A 19,079-nucleotide genomic window follows, 5' to 3' on the forward strand; every position below is an offset into this window, starting at 1 on the left:
TAGGTGCATCTCAATAAATTAGAATGAATAAAAATGATTTATTTCAGGAATTCAATTTAAAAAGTGAAAATCATATATTAAAAAGATTCATTACACACAGACTTATATAACTCAAATGTTTTTCTATTTCATTTTGATGATTATGGCTTACAGGTAATGAAACCCCCAAATTTAGTATCCCAGAACATTAGGACATTTCTTAAAACCAATTTATAAAAAAGGATTTTTAACAGAAATGTTGAACTTCAGAAAAGTATGAACTTGTACAGCCCTTAATACTTGGTCAGGGCTCCTTTTGCATGAATTACTGCAGCAATGCAGCGTGGCATGGAAGCGATCAGTGTGTGGCACTGCTGAGGTGTTATGGAAGTCCAGGTTGCTTTTATACTGGCCTTAAGCTCTTTTGCGTTTGGTGTCTCACATCTTTCTCTTCACAATACCCCATAGATTCCCTATGAGGTTCAGATCAGGTGAGTTTGCTGGCCAATCAAGCGCAGGGATACCATGGTCCTTAAACCAGGTATTGATACTTTTTGGCAGTGTGGGCAGGTGCAAAGTCCTGCAAAAATGAAGTCAGCATCTCCATAAAGCTGGTCAGCAGAGAGAAGCATGAGGTATTCTAAAACTTCCTCGTAGACAGCTGTACTGACCAACATCAGCAGATGACATGGCTCCCCAAACCATCATCAGCTGTGGAAACTTTAAACTGGACCCCAACCAGTTTGGATTCTGTGCCTCTCCCCTCTTCCTCGATACTCTGGGACCTTGATTTCTAAATGAAACGCAAAACATACTTACATCTGAAAAGAGGACTTTGGACCACTGAACAAATGTCCAGTCCTTTCTATCCTTAGCCCAGCTAAGACACCACTGACACTGCCTCTGGTTCAAGGGTAGCTTGACACAAGGAATCGAACAGTTGTAGCCCATGTCCTGGATCCGTCTGTGCGTGGTGGCACTTGGAGCACTGACTCCAGCTGCAGTCCACTCTTTGTGAAGCTCCCCCGAATCCTTGAACAGGCTTTGTTTCACAAATCCTCCTAAGCAGTGTTAATTTTGACAGCACTTTTTTATTTAGTTTTAATTATAGTCTTTTGCCAAAAATATCTTTTAGTTTTAGTCATAAGTTAGTCATCTAAGTTGTTTTAGTTGACGAAACTTCCCAACATTTTAGTCGATGAAATTTACAGTAAATTTAGTCAACTGATTGGATTTCTCCCCAACCTACCCTGCCACCACGCAGCAAAAGCAGTTGTGATTGGATCTCCCTCGTATCTCATCCCACCTTTCCACACAGCCAAAGTAGCTGTGATTGGATATATGCCTAACTTGCCCCTACTTTCTACATGACGAAATTAGGTCTGATTGGATAAAGTCTCTGTCAAACATTTTTGTCTCATTTTTATTTGTTGACTAAAATGTCAATTAATTTAGTTTTAGTTTTTGTCTATGTGCACTTGTTTTTATTAGTTACTGACTAGTTTTCGTCAGAGGAGAAAGGCTATTAACGAAAACTATAACGAAAATAATTAGTCAACAAAATTAACACTGCTCCTAAGGCTGCAGTTATCTTTGTTTTTTGTGCCATTTTTAACCACATTTTTCCTTCCATTCAACTATCCATTAATGTGCTTGGATACAGCTCACTGTGAACAGTCAGCTTCTTTGGCGCTGACCCTTTGTGTCTTAGCCTCTGTGGGTAGGGCGTTAATGAGGAGTCAGCAGTCTTCCCCATGACTGTGTAAGCTACTGATACAGAATGAGAGAACATTTTAAGACTCAGGAAACCTTTGCATGCGTTTTGACTTAATTAGCTAATTGAAGTAAACGCAGAGAGTTTCTAATATTGAACTTTTTCCACAATATTCTAATTTTCTAAGATAGTGAATTTTGGGTTTTCATTAGCTGTAAGCCATAATCTCAAAAATGAAAAGAAATAAACACTTGTTATATCAGTCTGTGTGCAATGAATCTTTAAAATATATGAGTTCACTTTTTGAATTGAATGACTGAAATAAATGCACTTTTTGTTTGCTATGCTTATTTAGTGAGATGCACCTGTAATAGTAAAAACACTAGGCCTTGTTTGATTATTCTGGCTTTACTTGATTTTTGTTTTAATGGTGCTCAATGAAAGAAGAATAAGTATTTTGTATCAGTCACACTACACATGGCTGCTACAATGGCTGTTTCTATGAGTCATTCACAGAGATGTTTATGTTAAAATGTTGATAAAAATGGGATGCAGATGGCCAGTTAGGTCCTGTCCCATGTTCACAAGCGGCCCAGGTTCAAGTCTTGCCTGTGGCTTCTTTACCGTGTGTCATTCCTTTCTCTCTCATCCCTGTTGCCAACACTATTCACTGTCCTCCTCTATCAATAAGGACATAAAAGCCCCAAAAATACATTAAAAAAATATAATATCAATGAAAACACAATGAATGAAGAAGTTCACTGGTGTTTTGGTGTAAATAGCTGGCAAAATCTGTTTTCTCTTCCCCCTGTTCCTATCCAATGTATGTCAAAACTGTTTAAATTGTGAAAAGTTTTTCATGTTTTCTTGCACTCAGCTCACCCTTGTGTTCGTGGGTCCTCCCACTGCGTTGTCTTTGTGTTATGATTGACAAAGTACACCCGGTCATTGGAGTCCACACGTCTCTCTGGAGTTTATCAAACACAGAAAAAAATCTGCAGCTTAACACACAGAAAGGACAACAGCAGGCCTGTACAAAGAAGCAACACATGTCAGTCATGTTGACTTCACTATTATCTCAGTTCCATTACATAAAAGAAACAACAACTTTGGATTCAAATATTTGTTGCTATCAAATAATTACAAATTGTTCTATATTTTTTTATGAATCATCCCTGAATCAGATTATGGCCCTAGAGAATCAAATATGATCAGCTAGAGTCATCTAAAGAAGAGATGCACTCCTCTTATTCGTATTTTTGTTATCAATTTTAAAAAATGCCGGTGTTCTTTATTTCCCTATTCCACTACATATTTTACAATAAAACAGTCTCAGATTTTTGATGGTTAACAGTATCAAAATGCATCAAATTTTATTTAAAAAACTGATCTTCAGTCATATTTCCAACTAAAACTCCTGTGAGAGAAAGACAGAGAAAAACTGTTCACTCAAATTCAAAGGTCAGAAAATACTGACCTTTTCAAGTCATTCAGACATCTCAAAGATGTAAAAGTTGCCTTTGTTGTCTTTCACAAACAGACAGAGTTGTGTAAGACACAGACCCTGTCTAAACCGTCCATTGCTTTTTTGCAGCTTGAATAGTTTGCCTGCAATTTTTGTTCAATAAAACAATAGCTTAGCCCATATTGGGTGTCTAGGACTTTTTACATGAGCCTCAAATTTTGTTGCCATTGTATCTGAACAGGTATCCATGAGGGTTTGTTTTTAAATGTACTGCACCAGACTTGAAAATTCTGGTATCAGTCACAAAGTGAAGTATGTCCTTTGTTAAGAAAGTTTATTCTTACCCCATCCAGGAGGCAGCGGACCGAGAGGATCATTCTCAGCGGACATCATAGATGCCTGAAAACGAGGGATGCACACGTAAACATCCATTTAGAAAATATTCCAGAGATTTAAAAAAGCATTAAAAAGAAGTAAAGCAGAAAAGAGATTCAACACGATGTCAAGCAGCAGGAGCGCCTCTCTAAATGGTCTCTACTCAATACGTCCCTGCCGACCTGTCATTAGATTTGAGCTTTAAGCCAATCATGAGTGGAAGTGACCTCAGTGCTCAGATCAAAGACCCTCACAGAGATAAAACCAGGTTGATCAGAGGCAGAGGTGAGCACATTTTAGATTCCCAAGAAGGGAAGTTCTCACCTGTTGTCTATAGAAAGTGAGCTGAGTTCTGAGAGATAAGGCAAAAAGAAAAAAACAACTTGCAGAATGGATATAGATGCTAGACACTAAAACAAGAAAGTTTTATCTTTTTATCTTTTGACATAAATCTATGACTACTTTCCCGACATTTGTTTGAAAACAAAATCTTGACAACTATGACAAAGAATAAAAAACTCTTGGAAATGTTAGTTACATCGAACTTAATTGGATGTGTAATAAGAGGGCTGGAATATTTAAAACCTGGTCCTTAAAAAACTTATATATGATAATGGTTCACTGGATCAATATGACAGATCTAACCCCATCTTGCAGTTGGTTTGCCTCAGTAACTAAATGTTTAATTGCAGACAAACTGCATACTAGATGAGTAAGTTAAGGCAGTAAAGCGTGCTTTTATAGGTGTCTAATATATTTGAACAAGAATTTAATTTAACAGCAGTATTGAGGTGTGAGTTGTCTTACAGAGTAGAGGTATCTCTGGTTGAACTGGTGCATAGCTCCCTGCAGCTGGCTGCGCTGGCTCTGCCACTGCTCAAAGTTTCGGACTGATTCCATGGTGGGTCGCTGCCACGTAGTGGTCCGGGTGTTGTGGTCAACGTAATAGATCCGACCCCGGTCGTCCACACGGCGCTCCCAACTGAAACAGTGAGTAAGAGGAAGGGTTCATTTATCAAACACAGAACAATAAAACAACAATCTGAGAGCAAAGGAAAGAAGAATGAAATGTCCTCAAATATGATTTGATTTAGTGTTTCTTAAGAGTCAGTGTTTGGAAAGGAAAAAATGTGGTTTGTAAGATGGGACAACTTTGAGGGACAGAGGGATTTATCGAATGTTTGGTGTCAGCGGTGCATTTTTTATGATGTTTTACATCCCTCAGAATTGTAGGATGACTTGGGTTTTACTTCTGCTCTGCTGTTCTATGAGCAGAGCCTGAGGGGGATGATCCCCCGGGAGAAAAATGTTGATATTTTGAAGTTGAATATACCAATCGTGCAAATGAAGAAGCAAAATCTGTGGATTGTGGATTGTGGACTGTGGATTTTCTCTTTTAGTAATTAAATCAGAGGTGAACTGTTTATAATATGAATGACAGATTAAAGTTTTCAGTTTCTTCCTTGTCTGACCTGATGATTAAGATTCTTTGTCTGATTTTAACTATAACTAATCTTCACCAGAAAATTTTGTCACAGCCTTTAATCCTTGCATTAGTGTTTTATCCTTTATTTTATGGTGGAGTTGATATCTTATATTTGTAAAAAAAACAATCCAAATAAAACGTGAATTCAATTTCTGTGTTAAGTTTACATTCAACAGAGAAATAAGTGGTCAGTATTAATGCTCTGTCCCGCCCCCTTTGTTCATGCAACTCAGGAAATAATCAAATCACAGAAACAGAGAGAAGAGTCAAATGTGAAAAAGCTATTGACAGTAACACAAAACTACTTTCAAACACCCAACCCCATTGTGAAAAGGGGTATTAGAGCTAAAATAAAATCTATTTTAACAGACAGATGAACCTGTGTACTTTTTCCATGAAGACAGAAAGTGACCGAATAGAGAACCTTACCCTGGTGGTAGTGGCTGTGGTCTTTCCCAGGTTGTAGTTCTGGTGTTGTGGTCTACGTAATATGTTCTCCCATGAGGGTCTTTTCTTTGCTCCCACCTCAAAAACATTACAAAATACATTAAAACTAAGAAAGAAGGCTGCAAAAGTTGCATGAAGTTGTGAAATTAGAAATAAAACATACAAAATATTTTTCTGCATTAGCTTAAAATATAAGCATGTGTAGAGCTACATAAGTGTTTAGTCTTCCAAAGAGAATTCTATGCAGCAGATTCCTTATTTTTCATAAAATGTTGAAGATTTTTATTAGTAAAGTCAAAACAATTTGTAAGGTAAGTGTAGCTTTGTAAAGTATTGATTTTTAACCGTGAGAAAGTGTAGTAACTGAGGCAGGAGCAGGTTGTTATTTTTTTTTACCCTGGTGGAAGAGGATCAGAGGCTCCTGTGTTGGGCACCTGCTGCCTTGGCTTGGCCCCGTCTGTGGTCGTAGCTGCACTAGTGTTACCTCCCCCACCTCCTGAAGCATTGTTTTCTCCCAGAGCTGGGGAGGAAGAGGACGACGAAGAGGAGTTTGTGACGGCGGTGGATCCCTGTGATGAAGAGGTGAGCGTGGAGGAGGCAGCAGCAGCAGTAGCAGCAGCAGCAGAGCCATCAGAGGGTTTAGCAGCAGAGGTGGAGGCCGGAGTCTGTGTGGAGGAGGGCACGGCTTGAGATGTGCTGTTTGTTGCTATGTTAGAGTCTGGCACAGTGGCTTCTGGATTGCAGTCCTCATTGTTGTCTGCAGAGGGCAGCACTTCACCGGTTGTCGCAGACGAAGACCCAAGAGAAGCATCACAGGATTCCCCGTTTACTGAAAGCAAGAGAGAGACACAAGGATGGTCTTCATATGATAGGATTCCTTCATCTGTCATACAGACACTCTCCATATCAGTTTCTTCTAGATGTCTCCTGAGTTGTGTAGGACATGGAAAGAATGCCTTGTGTTTTACTGATTGTGACTTCTATACCAAAAAAAAAAAGAAAAAAAAAAAAAGAAACTGATTTTACCTTTGGTTAATCTAAGACATTTGACTTTAAACCACCCCCTCAGTATTTAGCTGTATGCAAGTGCAGCTTTTACTCATTTACATAAAAAATTTGAGTGAAAATACATAAATTAAAAGACTGAATTTAGGTTGTATTTGTACAACATATCAAGTTGCAGATCACATGTTCCAGGCCAAAACTGCAGGAGGTGATAAAACAGATCAGCTGTTAAACTGAAAACATACTTGCAGAAAATTCTTTCTAGGCTGAAGATTTTTAGTAACAGTTTCGGGCACTTAAAATCGAGCTGTATGCCCGTTTCTCCACAATTTGATGTCAATGTCATTTCCATGGCAGACATAACCAAACTTGTGCTGCTTCAAACATGCTTACGTATATTTGCACAGTTGCCCTCACACTATGTTTGTGAACAGAGATGCCTGAATAGACTGCAGAGGTGACTGCTGCTTCATACACAAACCGCACAAAGACATTAACCCTGCTGCAAAGACCGGCAAATTTAGACAAGACCGGGTTTAGGTTGGTTGGACAACTTGGAAAATAAAGTAGTTATTGCAGAAGAATAGCGAGAAAATGTTTGCATTCCAAGGAAATTACTGCTGTCTCCTTTACCTCTACACTGAGAGGGCAGACAGTTGGCATGGTGTGCTCTTCATACTAGGCAACAGTGCATTTCTGCATTTTCAAGTAGACAAAGATGCTTTGGAGAAAGTTGCATGTGTAGACAAAATTATTTTTGAAAACACATAAGGAAAGCCTCTAAACTAAAAAAATACCTGCATACATGTTTACTTGTCCTCAGTGAAGCTTTATCATTATCTATCCCAATGTAAACTTCTACTGAACAACAACAATGCACAGTTAATTTTATCTATTCAAAAGTTGAAATTCCCTCAAGAGTTTACGTTCCTTTTTGTCACTTTCCTCATCTTTTCCACATGCTTAAAAAAACATGACACGCTTTGCAAAGCCACCCCAAAGCCATGTGACTGAAAAACAACAACAACAAAAAAAAAAACCCTACAAGAACAAGACATATTGTATTCTTTTGAGAATAGTTAATTGGAATTTGATTTCTGCAAATTCACAGCTCTTCAAAACTTTTTAATGCCATCTGAGAAATCATGTATGGAGGTATTTTGCCCTTCATAGATGGACATAAAGCATTCTGTTCACTTGTTCAAATGCAACATTGAAATTCCCACAGGAACAATTCTGTCAACTTTAAGTTAGTCACTCAGGCAAGGAAGTGAAGGACAGATATGAGTTAAAAACTTCGTAAATTTGTTTTTACAAAGGTACAGTAGGTTACAGCTGGATTTTGTTGATACTAAAGAAAGACTTGTGTCAAAAGAGTCATAAAAATCTCTCTTTCAGCCTATGAGCAGATCCTCCACAGAATACTGCAGCCTGCTTTCTTCTCTTTTCCCTGGTTTTCTCTCCAGGGAGTTTTTTTCAACAGAGGTGCTGACAGCAGCAGAGATTGCAGGCCTCCTTTAATGAAAATTAATCTACTGATCTTCTCTACTGTTCACTGGGACCACGCGAACCATGACAAAACTTAGGTGGCCAGAGAACAGTGCAGAAAGCACAAAGAATACCTGCTGGAGATAAGCACTTGTACATTTGAGGTTGATGCATAAAATTGTGTGTTCTCTTATCTTTTATATGGGCTTAGAGATTTTCAATATTTAAAAAATCAATAAATGTGTTTCAACACATGTCCAATCCCCTTTGATGTATATACAACAATACTTTCACTCACAGGAAATTAAAGCAGTTTGTGTAAAACACTACACAGCTGGATACACCGCTGGGTGTAACATAATCCCAGTAATCTTGAGTTTGCTGACATTCTGGGAAAAGCTGAAAAATACTGGATAGAGGTGAAGTTGCGGGGTGCAAATGGCCTAGCGGTTAGGTCCTCCATAAACAGTGGATGGCCTGGGTCCAAGTCCGGCCTAAATGTCTCTCCCCCACTCTTTCTTACTCTATCCAATGTCCTCCTCTCTTTAAAAACCATAAAAAGCCCAAAAATATATCTTAAAAGAAAAGATAATGTTGCAATACCTTTTCTGTCTGTGGTACATATTTTGATTTATGAAAAAAAAACAAAAACAAAGTTACTCTGAATAAATGCAATGAATTTCTACATGCTTAAAATTGGGTGATTAACAATTAAGTCTTACAGCATTATATTTTGATTTTCTGATAACCACATATGTGATGGATCAACTAATACTAAATATGGATGCACAAGATTTATCGGTACCGATAAATTATCTGCCAATATTGCATATATTTTATATTTTTTATCACCCCAATAACAGATATTAACTGAAAAAAATTTAGGTAGAGGTGTTTGTTTTCTTTCTAATGATACATTCTGAAACAGCAGGAGGCGCCGTGGTTTGTGACCCATCATTAAGCCCATAGAAGAAGAAGAAGTCTCAGCGCTGAGAGGCCACAGCATGTCTAAGAACACAGCATCAGTGGTGGAGTTATTCTGTGTTTAAGAGGAGGATTACACGACAGTGTTCGTAAGACACCGAAGAGTGAAAAAAAGACCTCGAGGTTTTCCACAGTCACTTAAGAATCCTCCTCATTCTAACGGCCATAGAGTCATCAGGCCATGCCCACTCATCAAAGTCATATGGTTTGTATAAGTTACCTTCAAGCGTCATGTGTGAAATTTGGTGAATGTACAATGCTGTTTGGCCCATGAAAATACTACTTCCTTTTTAATGGCATTGAAGACATCGCCATGGCGACAAGGTTTGAGGCAGGTCTTTGAGGACTGGATTGGCATATTGCCCAAAGCCACTTCCTGTCATCAGCAGGGGCCGCTGTGATGAAATAAGAAGTATTGTATATCAGTGTTTTCAGGGTGTTTCATGGCTGTGAAGTGTTGTCCTCCTTTGGTTCACACAAAAGAAAACAGCTCATAGAACTAGCTTGCTGGTAAACAACACATCGTTACTTGGTAGCTTACACCACAAGGTTTATCTGGTTAATAGTAAACTCATTGTTTCAAATAAAAGCCTGCTTACCACAAAATAAAAGGTAGAAAAGCTGTTAAAGAGGCATGGCCTCTTAGCTATAAGACTCCTAAAGACATCTGGCTGGACATGCTATAGAAGAGGGGTGTCCAAACTATCGCCCAGGGACCAAATGTGGCATGGGTCAATTTTTCATTGGCACACAGTAAATTCTAATAATGAAATGAAATATGGCCCCATTTAGCTCATGTTTAATTGGTTTACCTTTTAGTTTGGGCATTAGGTGGTGCTGCTATGTTAATTCTGTAAACACTTTGGCAAGAAAAATCTGTCAACATACATTTGTCATGAATAAATTGAAACATATCTTTCTCAAGCACAACACTTCTACAAAACTTGGTAGCTTTTTTTTTTTTTTTACCTAACTTTAATACACTAAAGGTGAGGAACAGATCTCAAACCCCTATCATCCTGACATTTTTCTGTATGTTGCCCCCAGCAAGAAAAGTTTTAACAAGCCTGTAGTAGGAGTTCTACTGTTATATCAGTTGCCCCCTTGCCAGTTTAATCAGTCAACGCATAGTACAAAATATCTTTTTTATAAAGTCTAGGGATCATACCCAGCGTATGTAGAACTTTCCTACTTATAATTGCTGTGTGCAGGTCTATTTAGAGCTTTAATGTGCTAACTTTCCTCTGTTACCATTGATTACAAACCAGTGTTCTTCACTTCTTGTCCCCAATCTGACATTTCCGTGTCATTGGGATCATGTGACTGCAAACAACTAAGGGAGGAATGAGGGAGTTTGAAATGGCACTGGAAGGGTTTGCTAGGAAAACTTAACTTGAATATTGGAGATTGTTTCACAAAATGGAGATAGTGGTATACCATTACAATCCACATCTGCAATTTAAATATTGAGCTCTGACTTGTGTCAACACCAGAGAAAAATGTTTTCAGCTCTCATCATCAAAGGTTTGATTATACAAATACCACACTTCAAAATAAAAATGCTTGATTCTATTCTGTTAATAAGGAGAACTTAAATTTAAAGAGCAGACCGTCTTGTCCATTTTGTCACTTGTGGTGTGAATGGAGATGAGTGGGTTGTTTAGATAGGGAAAGGTTCATGTCCTTTATTACATCCTGTTTTACAGAGACATTATTTTCATCTGTGAAAGTTTAATGCAATCGAGAGATGGCTTTTTGTTGTGCATTTATAATGTCATCATCCTTTTCTATATTCATCCAATAAATAGAAAATTAATAAAAATATTTGACAAAAAAATAAAAAATAAATAAAGAGCAGAGAAGTGAATATTTAATGGATTAGACAGAAGTCATGCCTTGCTGTGTGATGCAAAGTGATATCTGAGGCCTAATTTGCTGTTAGGACATGCCATAATTCATACATTATTAAAGTAATCTTAGGCATCATGCTCACCCATCCTGCTCTCTGTGTCGCTGTCTGATGGTTGATGCACTGGGGTGGAGTTTGGTGTGGCGTCTCCGTTGACCACATGACTGAGGGCGGGGCTGCAGGAGCTTGAAGGCACCTGAGCGTCTAGACCGTTGGAGGCCGAACAGGAACCTGACCTCAGGCCGGGGTCAGTACCATTCACTGAGCTGGAGGAGGAAAATTACACAAGAAAACTAAAGAAATCAATCTTTATATATTCAAGCTAATAAATCAGATTCACAGAGATGGTCTAGGGTGAGCTAATGTGCGTCACTTCCACTGTGTGTGTGGATGAAAGACTCCGATTTGTGACATAGAGACTATTGTTTTGTGTGGTCAAACAGGACATAAAGGGGCATCATGGTGGTGTAATCTGTGCACATAAATAGAGCCTTTTGTGTGCCACAGGCTTGCCCACACTCAGACTAACACAAAATCTGCCATATGACTAAAGTTCAGTCTTTGTATTGGGAGGAAGACGGCTGTCCACTCACAGTAGGGACACATTAAAAGTCACAACAGCAGGAAAGGCAAAAAATGTTCATTTTACTCCCAAGTAAACCAAAGATCACACAATTCTCTACTTTTCTAACACTAGAAACACTTTTTAATTGTTCTATCAAAAGCTACTTAACCCCACTGTCTAATAAATTGTGTGCAATTGCTGCAGCCTTGTGCTGCAATTCAGCCCTTGTATAACTATCAGACATAAAACAAGCAGGACATTGGTTCAAACCCAACTTCAGCAGATAAAGTTGCAGTGGAGAACTCTCTCATGATAGTGAGTGTGACAATATACAGGTACATCTCAAAAAATTAAAATATCATGAAAAAATTTAATATTTTTTGTCACTCATTTTAGAAAGTGAAACCCATATATTATATAGACTCATCACACATAGAGTGAAATATTTATTTTTGATGATTATTATGATAATGAAAACCCAAATTTCACTGTCTCAGAAAATTAGAATATTGTGAAAAGTTAAATATTGGAAAGTCATGGGGCCATACCCTAATCAGCTAATTAGGCTAACTCAAAACACCTGCAAAGGTTTCCTGAGCCTTTAAATGGTCTCTCAGTCTGGGTCAGTAGGCTAAACAATCATGGGGAAGACTGCAGACTTGACAGATGTCCAGAAGACAGTCATTGACACCCTCCACAAGGACGGTAAGCCACAAAAGTCATTGCTAAAGAAGCTGGATGTTCACAGAGTGCTGTATCCCAGCATATTCATAGAAAGTTGAGTGGAAGGAAAAAGTGTGGTAGGAAAAGGTGCACCAGCATAAGGGACAACCGCAGCCTTGAAGGGATTGCCAAGCAAATCCATTCAAAAATCTGGGGGAGCTTCACAAGGAGTGGACTGAGGCTGGAGTGAGCGCATCAAGATCCACTAGGCACAGACCAATCCCATGGGCTACAAATGTCGCATTCCTTGTGTCAAGCCATTCCTGAACGAGAGACAACGTCAGAAGCATCTTACAGAAGAGTCTTACAGAAGAGTCTTACAGAGGCTGATTTCATTTTCCAGCAGGACTTGGCACCTGCCCACAGTGCCAAAGGTACCAAAAGCTGCTTCAATGACCATGGTGTTACTGTGCTTGATTGGCCAGCAAACTGGCCTGACCTGAACGCCATAGAGAATCTATGGGGTATTGTCAAGAGGAAGATGAGAGACACCAGACCCAACAATGCAGATGACCTGAAGGCTGCTATCAAAGCAACTTGAGCAGTGCCACAGGCTGATCGCCTCCATGCCACACCACATTGATGCAGTACTTCATGCAAAAGGAGGCCCAACCAAGTATTCAGTGCATAGAAATGAACATACTTTTCAGAAGTCTTTTTTATTGATCTTATGTAATATTCTAATTTTGTGTGACACTGAATTTGTGTTTGCATTATCTTTAAGCCATAATCATCAACATTTCAAGAAATAAAGGCTTGAAATATTTCAATCTATGTGAAACAAGTCTATATAATATATGGGTTTCACTTTCTGAAATGAGTGACAAAAAATATTGAACTTTTTCCTAATATTCTAATTTTCTGAGATGCACCTGTAATAGTATGGGAAATACTGGACTTGATGGTCTCAGTACTTTATACTGGTATACAAGCCACAGCAACATGAGCTGAAAAATATGGTGCTGATTGGGTAACCTAATTCTAAATAACTTTTATCAGTTCAGTACCGTAATGCTGATCAACACTAGTACATTTTACCAATATGTACAGCCTATATATGGGCCGTAATTTTTATATCTACCAATACTTAGAACTTTTTTAAGCTATTATCTAATGATATCAGGACTTCTGTTTTTTACAGCAGCATCAGGCTGCAACATAACAATATTGAAAAAAGCTTGGTGGTGGTGGTGGTGGTGGGGTGTCTGAATAATTTCTGAACACACTGTTCATTACATAAAGGAGCCATAAATTAGGGAATCACTTGTGTATAAATTATGTTTTCACTAAAAATGTATTTTATAACTCATAATGAATATTATACATAATATGCAGACATTGTATATTTACATAAAAATGTTGATTATGTAAGTATTATTTTCTCTTGACCTCTATATACTGTATACATATCTGTAAAATATTAGAGATGTTTCACCCTTTCTATTTAAAGTTTAGGTAATTTCCTGTGGTTGAAATCATGGAAGAAAATGTGTTCAAGCTGCCCTGCTTTCAAGTATGTTTAAGATGTCATTATTTGATAACAACAATAGGGGAAATGACGAATATCCTAAAGCATGCTTCCTTTCCAGTAAGGGTGATTACTTGAACATCTGGGGAACTCCCAGCCAGGGAACACCTCTACATTTTGAGAACTCTCTTGTTTATGTGTTGTAGTCCTCTCAGCAACTGCAATGCAGAGACGGAGCCAGGCAGCCACAACCCTCCTCTCAACCACACACCCCCCCCCCCGCTAGCCTCCCGTCTGTAGAGCTGAGCAGACGTGCCTCCTCAGTGGCTTTCCAATAAAAACCCTGTTAGCCTGACTGAAGGGCACTTTTACAGGGTGACAGATAATCAGGATTGGCACCAGTGGGGCAGCAGGCAAAGCAGGAACAGGAAGAGACCAGAGGGGAGATGAGGGAACAGAGGCTAGACACTAGCCTGTTTTAAATAAGATGTAAATATCTGAAGCTTTTTGAACAAGAGAGACAACATAATATCACAGATAAACTCTGATGAGTGTCAATATTTATGTACAAGACCCCTCATGTGTTTCACTGGGCACTTAGATATTCTGCAAACACACATCTCTGCAGCCTGTTATCATTCCTTTACTTGAGAATAAGCATGCTCATGATTCAGACAGAGCCACTCTAACCAGGCCAACAACCATTTTAGGAAAAATGTAGCAGACAGAGGCTGTGTTTCAATAGCCATAGTTGCATAGGATTTAGTGAGCCATAGAAAATTCACTCTGTTCCATATAAAGTATGTGAATAGCATTATGCAAAAAATAAATGAAAGAAATAAAAAAATCTGACAATGATCATGCATTTTGTAATGTAAATCTTCATCAATTCTGTCAAATTAGCTTCAAATGTATCAATGAGCCACCAGTCATGGGTACTGTACCTCTCTAACCAGAGTGTGTTCGATGCAATAATTAAGTTATCAGTCTTGCTGGTCAGGACCAGAATTACACATCAACTAATCTAATCATCAATATTTGCATCAATAAAGACTGACCTCTACTGCCAAGGGGTAAACAAGCACAGGAGACAGATGGCATAGCCATACCCGAAATTAATACTTAACCTGAACAATGTGCAGCCACGTTAATCATAGGTAATTTGACACTGTATACACCGCAAAATGCTGCACATAGCAGATATATTAAAAAAAATCTAAATATGTTCAAACTGCGGCTGCACGGCGGTGCAGGGGTTAGCACTGTTGCCTCACAGCAAGAAGGTTCCTGGTTCACTTCCGGGTCAGGGCCATTCTGTGCGGAGTTTGCATGTTCTCCCTGTGCATGCATGGGTTCTCTCTGGGTACTCTGGCTTCCTCTCACCACTAAAGACATGCTCATTAGTTAAACTGGTGACTCGAAAATTGGCCGTAGGTGTGAATGTGAGCGTGTCTGGTTGTCTGTCTGCATATGTCAGCCCTGCGATTGACTGACGACCAGTCCAGGGTGTACCCCCCTGACCCCGAACGGGATAAGATATATAGAAAATGGTTGGATGGATGGTTAAACTTGAAGGATGTGTTGAACTGTTTGATAGTCGTCAAATAGGCTGCAAATTCGTTTAAGGCCATTTTAGTGTTCTTAATAATTTGTGCACAATTTTGACAGCTTTCGACGGTTTCCTTAACTTTAGACTATCCCACTAGGCCAGGTTAAAATTTCTGTTTAGTTCACTGGTAAATTAACCACTTAATTTAGTTATAAAAACATTCCTAATCTCAAATGCAACAATTTCTTCATAAAAGACTTGTTGCTACTTACCGCAAAGCATATATGAGCAAAACAGTCAGATATAAAGACACCATGTAATTACAAAGCAGCATATCATAATAAAATCCATGTAAAGGGCACGCATTTAAAAGTTAGATACAGCTACAACTGTAGGCAAAGAAAAGTGTATGCCTTTGAAAACAGCAAGAATTTTTTCTACAAGATCCAAGAAGCAAAACAGCATAAAATGTCTGATTTCTTCCAAGGTTTACCTGTTGGCAGCCCTTGAGGAAGAGGAAGAAGATTCTCCATTTTCATGGATTGCATCACCATTCTGTTGGACTTCTGGAAAGGAGATGGAACAAAAAAGTTATGTTTGTATGCACTATGTATATTCAGTTTAATAAGAGTTGCTTGACATCAGCAAGAGCCTACATATACAATACCCAAGCATATGCTACTTTGTGTATGTCATTATACTTTGTATTTGTGCTTTCTAGCCAACTGTCACTCCTCTCAAACATGGTGATTAAAAACTGCAACCTCACTATAATTTAACATCTTAATGCTGGGCTCACTGGTGCCATTTGCTGCATTGCCGTTGGTTAGCGGAGTCAGTTCCTCCTGGTCAGAGACTGTCAGGCCATCCAGGTAAACAGTAAGCTCTCCAGCAGGCACCACAGCTCCTTTCTGCTCCACACTCAGCTTGAGAACCTCCTTCACATTCTCCACTGCCACAGGGAGGATGAGAGGGAAGACAATACAAATGAGTGACATCAAGATAATCATATGATAAGCAATGTAGAGTTGCTCTTCTTTTTCTTTTCTACTGTTTTGTAAATTGTTTTAAACTGTTTTTTTTTCTTTTTTGTATGTAGGAAATAAACAGCGAGTTAACTGTGTTGAAACATCACGGGACTGGCAAAAAGTCTTGAATGCACCATGCTACTTAGCAGAGCCTGGAATAATGACAAACCCCGTGTTTACGCATACAGATTTGAGAACACATTTGCAGATTGTGCGCAACAGGAGTGTTGCAAAAGTCGCGTGTGTCTGACAGCCAATTGAGAGGCAGGTTTCAGTTGAAACTGATAGCTTGTGAGCATTTTGACAACTTAAAACAATGAGTTTTCTGAACCAAAATCAACTAAGTCCACAATTACAAATTGGGCTACACATTTTCAGATTTGTGCACGCAATTTTGGATCTTTGTACAAATTTGCAATTTTTTTTTTTTAATATATTTTATTTTTGTATGCATTTGCAGATTTGTGCACAGATTTTCAGATCTGTAAATGCATTTGCAGATTTGTGCATGCATTTGCAAGTTTTTGTACACATCTTTGTACGTATTTGCAAATAGTTTTGCAACAATAATAGCTCCATAACATGTCTTTTTTTATTTACCTGGGCTTAGCCTGTAACAATACTGAAAACGTATGTCTACACAATACTTTAATGGAAGTTAATTTGCAGTTTGAGAAAGCAGAAAACCTAAATAATAAACTTTAAAAAATCTGTTCCAATAAGGGTTTTTTTCTACTGGTTTTATGATTGACGAAGAGTTAATCTTACATTTTCTGTCATGCTGCTCCAAGGCTTGAGTGAGGTCCAGCGTGGCTTTTCCCAGCAGAGCATCGGCCTTCAGCGTGTGGTGACTCCATACTTTGAAATCTACCTGTGTGTGCGGTGTTACATTCCTACCAGGTCAAAACAAATGAAAACAGCATATTTAGCTTTTTAGGATTTTCATGGCGCATTGACAAAGTCTGTTCATAAAAACAGAAAATCAAAAAAATGACATCTGAGTATAGTAGGCAAGTATTTTGTACCTTTGTGCTCCACCAGTTGTATTTGTTAACCACAGCACATCAAATAACTGCAAAAATCCTTTACTATGCATCCCTAATTCCCTAAGTGGCATTGAAAAAGCGTAATAGTGTACTTTCAAAATAAAGATATAAAGCTTTTAGTACATTAATACTTTTGATGTCATGGCCTATGACACAACACAATTTGTGTAATAGGGTCAGGGTTACCCTACCCTAAAGTGTAAAATTATACTCCATTTTCTGTTTCAGAAAAATCTGTAGAATGATTGATGTAATGCTAATTGGACAGCCCTCTAAGATTAAACAGGGTTTCAGCAGCTGCTAACCCTCAAAAATGAAAAAAAAAAACAAAAAACAATTATCTCTGCTTCTTATTCTTAAAGCGCCTCTATTTTTAAACATCCACTCCCTCAGTAAAATCTCACAACAGTAACTCTTCCTCGCTGCAGGCTATGTTGATAAAGTACTCTGAGAACATAACGCAACTTCCTTGTGTTTCCTGTCCCAATACACAGCAAAGCCATTGTGTTCATTTCCCCTTGTCAGAAGAGAAATATTCATGATCAGAGCTGTACGAAGGAACATCCATGATGCAAGCACAGGATGAGAAACATGACACCACTCTGTGATTTCAGCCATAATTACCTAATTAAGACAATTAGCATTTGCAAGGACATCTCTCTGGCAGTCAGCAGGGCCATTTGGAGACCAGAGAGTAATAATAGTCTGACGGTACAAAGATCTGTGTCATTGTACAGCATTTCCTTCATGTTTTTCCAATTCTTATATAAGATTAGTATGAGATTCTTGTTTCCTTAACGCAGCAGCAATTGCATAAGGTATACAGGCAGTAATACACCCCAAATTCCTGCACTGAAGCCACCATACTGTTGCTCCATCTTTCTTTCTCCACCTACAGCTTTTTATAAGAGCTCAGACCATCTGGAGATGAGCAGAGGCTCTCTGTAGCATCTGCTTGGTGGGGGTATTGGCAGACAGATGTTTGTGCTAGCCTCACAGTCTGTCTTTCTCTTTTCACCTTCTACAAATAAAAAAGGGACTTGGGATTTATGAGTATCGTGTAAGTATATTAGAGCTGGGGAATTAAGTGCAAATTAGATTTAAACACAGTGTGCCATACTGCAATTTACAAATTGTTTAAATATTTCTTTAACTTGAAATTTGCCATAAATACCAGTTGAATACATTATTTTTTTGCAGCAGAGAATTTCTGCATATTGTGCAAATATTGAAGTGTCATTTTTTTTAAAAGGGTTTGCAAAAATCCTCCTTTTCGTGTTTTTAAGTATGTTTTTCTGTATCAAAACAAGTGACATAAAAATGAGAATCCCCTTCAAAATAAGCAAGTGATGTCAAATTTGCAATATGAGCAACAATAATGGCAAATAGATATTTTTTAAACTGTTCTGCCCTAGTTCATTCTATCTAATATTGATGAAGCTTAGAGTTAATTCACGGAAGTCATACCCCCATTATACCTCACAGCTGATTTCCAGCTCATACCAATTTTTAACTCCCAACTCCCGCAGCCAATCGTGGCTCTTTGTCTCAACACAGAGGTGTACTTTAATATGATATATATATAATCCATGCTTGCATTAATGCTGATGCACCACACTGCTGCTGCTGGCAGAGCTTCACCTCCTCCACCCCAGCCACCTCCTTTATAGCTTAAAGCTTGTCGTACCCTCATTCAGAATTATGCTACTATGGATTAACTCATTCTGAAATAATGCCATTGTTTTCAATACATATTTTAATAAATGTGCCTATCTATATGAAGGTTTCTAGCTATGCGTTCCCTGGAAAGTCAAGGCATACTGCTTGACTAACTCAGGGAGTATCTTC

At 38.4% G+C, this 19,079-nt stretch overlaps 1 protein-coding gene across 1 annotated transcript in view; it reads right to left on the reverse strand.

Annotated features, from left to right (window-relative positions):
* Positions 1–19,079, reverse strand: part of LOC121527623 (NEDD4-like E3 ubiquitin-protein ligase WWP1) — a 51,945-nt gene that overhangs the window by 14,689 nt on the left and 18,177 nt on the right. The window contains exons 5-13 of the mRNA XM_041814639.1: positions 16,954–17,078; positions 15,957–16,109; positions 15,651–15,723; positions 10,937–11,118; positions 5,863–6,295; positions 5,449–5,544; positions 4,341–4,515; positions 3,503–3,557; positions 2,576–2,660 (exon numbers count right to left, since the gene is read on the reverse strand). Of these exons, the coding sequence (XP_041670573.1) occupies positions 2,576–2,660; positions 3,503–3,557; positions 4,341–4,515; positions 5,449–5,544; positions 5,863–6,295; positions 10,937–11,118; positions 15,651–15,723; positions 15,957–16,109; positions 16,954–17,078 (1,377 nt within the window). The remainder of the gene's footprint in view (positions 1–2,575; positions 2,661–3,502; positions 3,558–4,340; positions 4,516–5,448; positions 5,545–5,862; positions 6,296–10,936; positions 11,119–15,650; positions 15,724–15,956; positions 16,110–16,953; positions 17,079–19,079) is intronic.

Source organism: Cheilinus undulatus, linkage group 19, assembly GCF_018320785.1.
Source record: "Cheilinus undulatus linkage group 19, ASM1832078v1, whole genome shotgun sequence".
Classification (NCBI taxonomy): domain Eukaryota; kingdom Metazoa; phylum Chordata; class Actinopteri; order Labriformes; family Labridae; genus Cheilinus; species Cheilinus undulatus.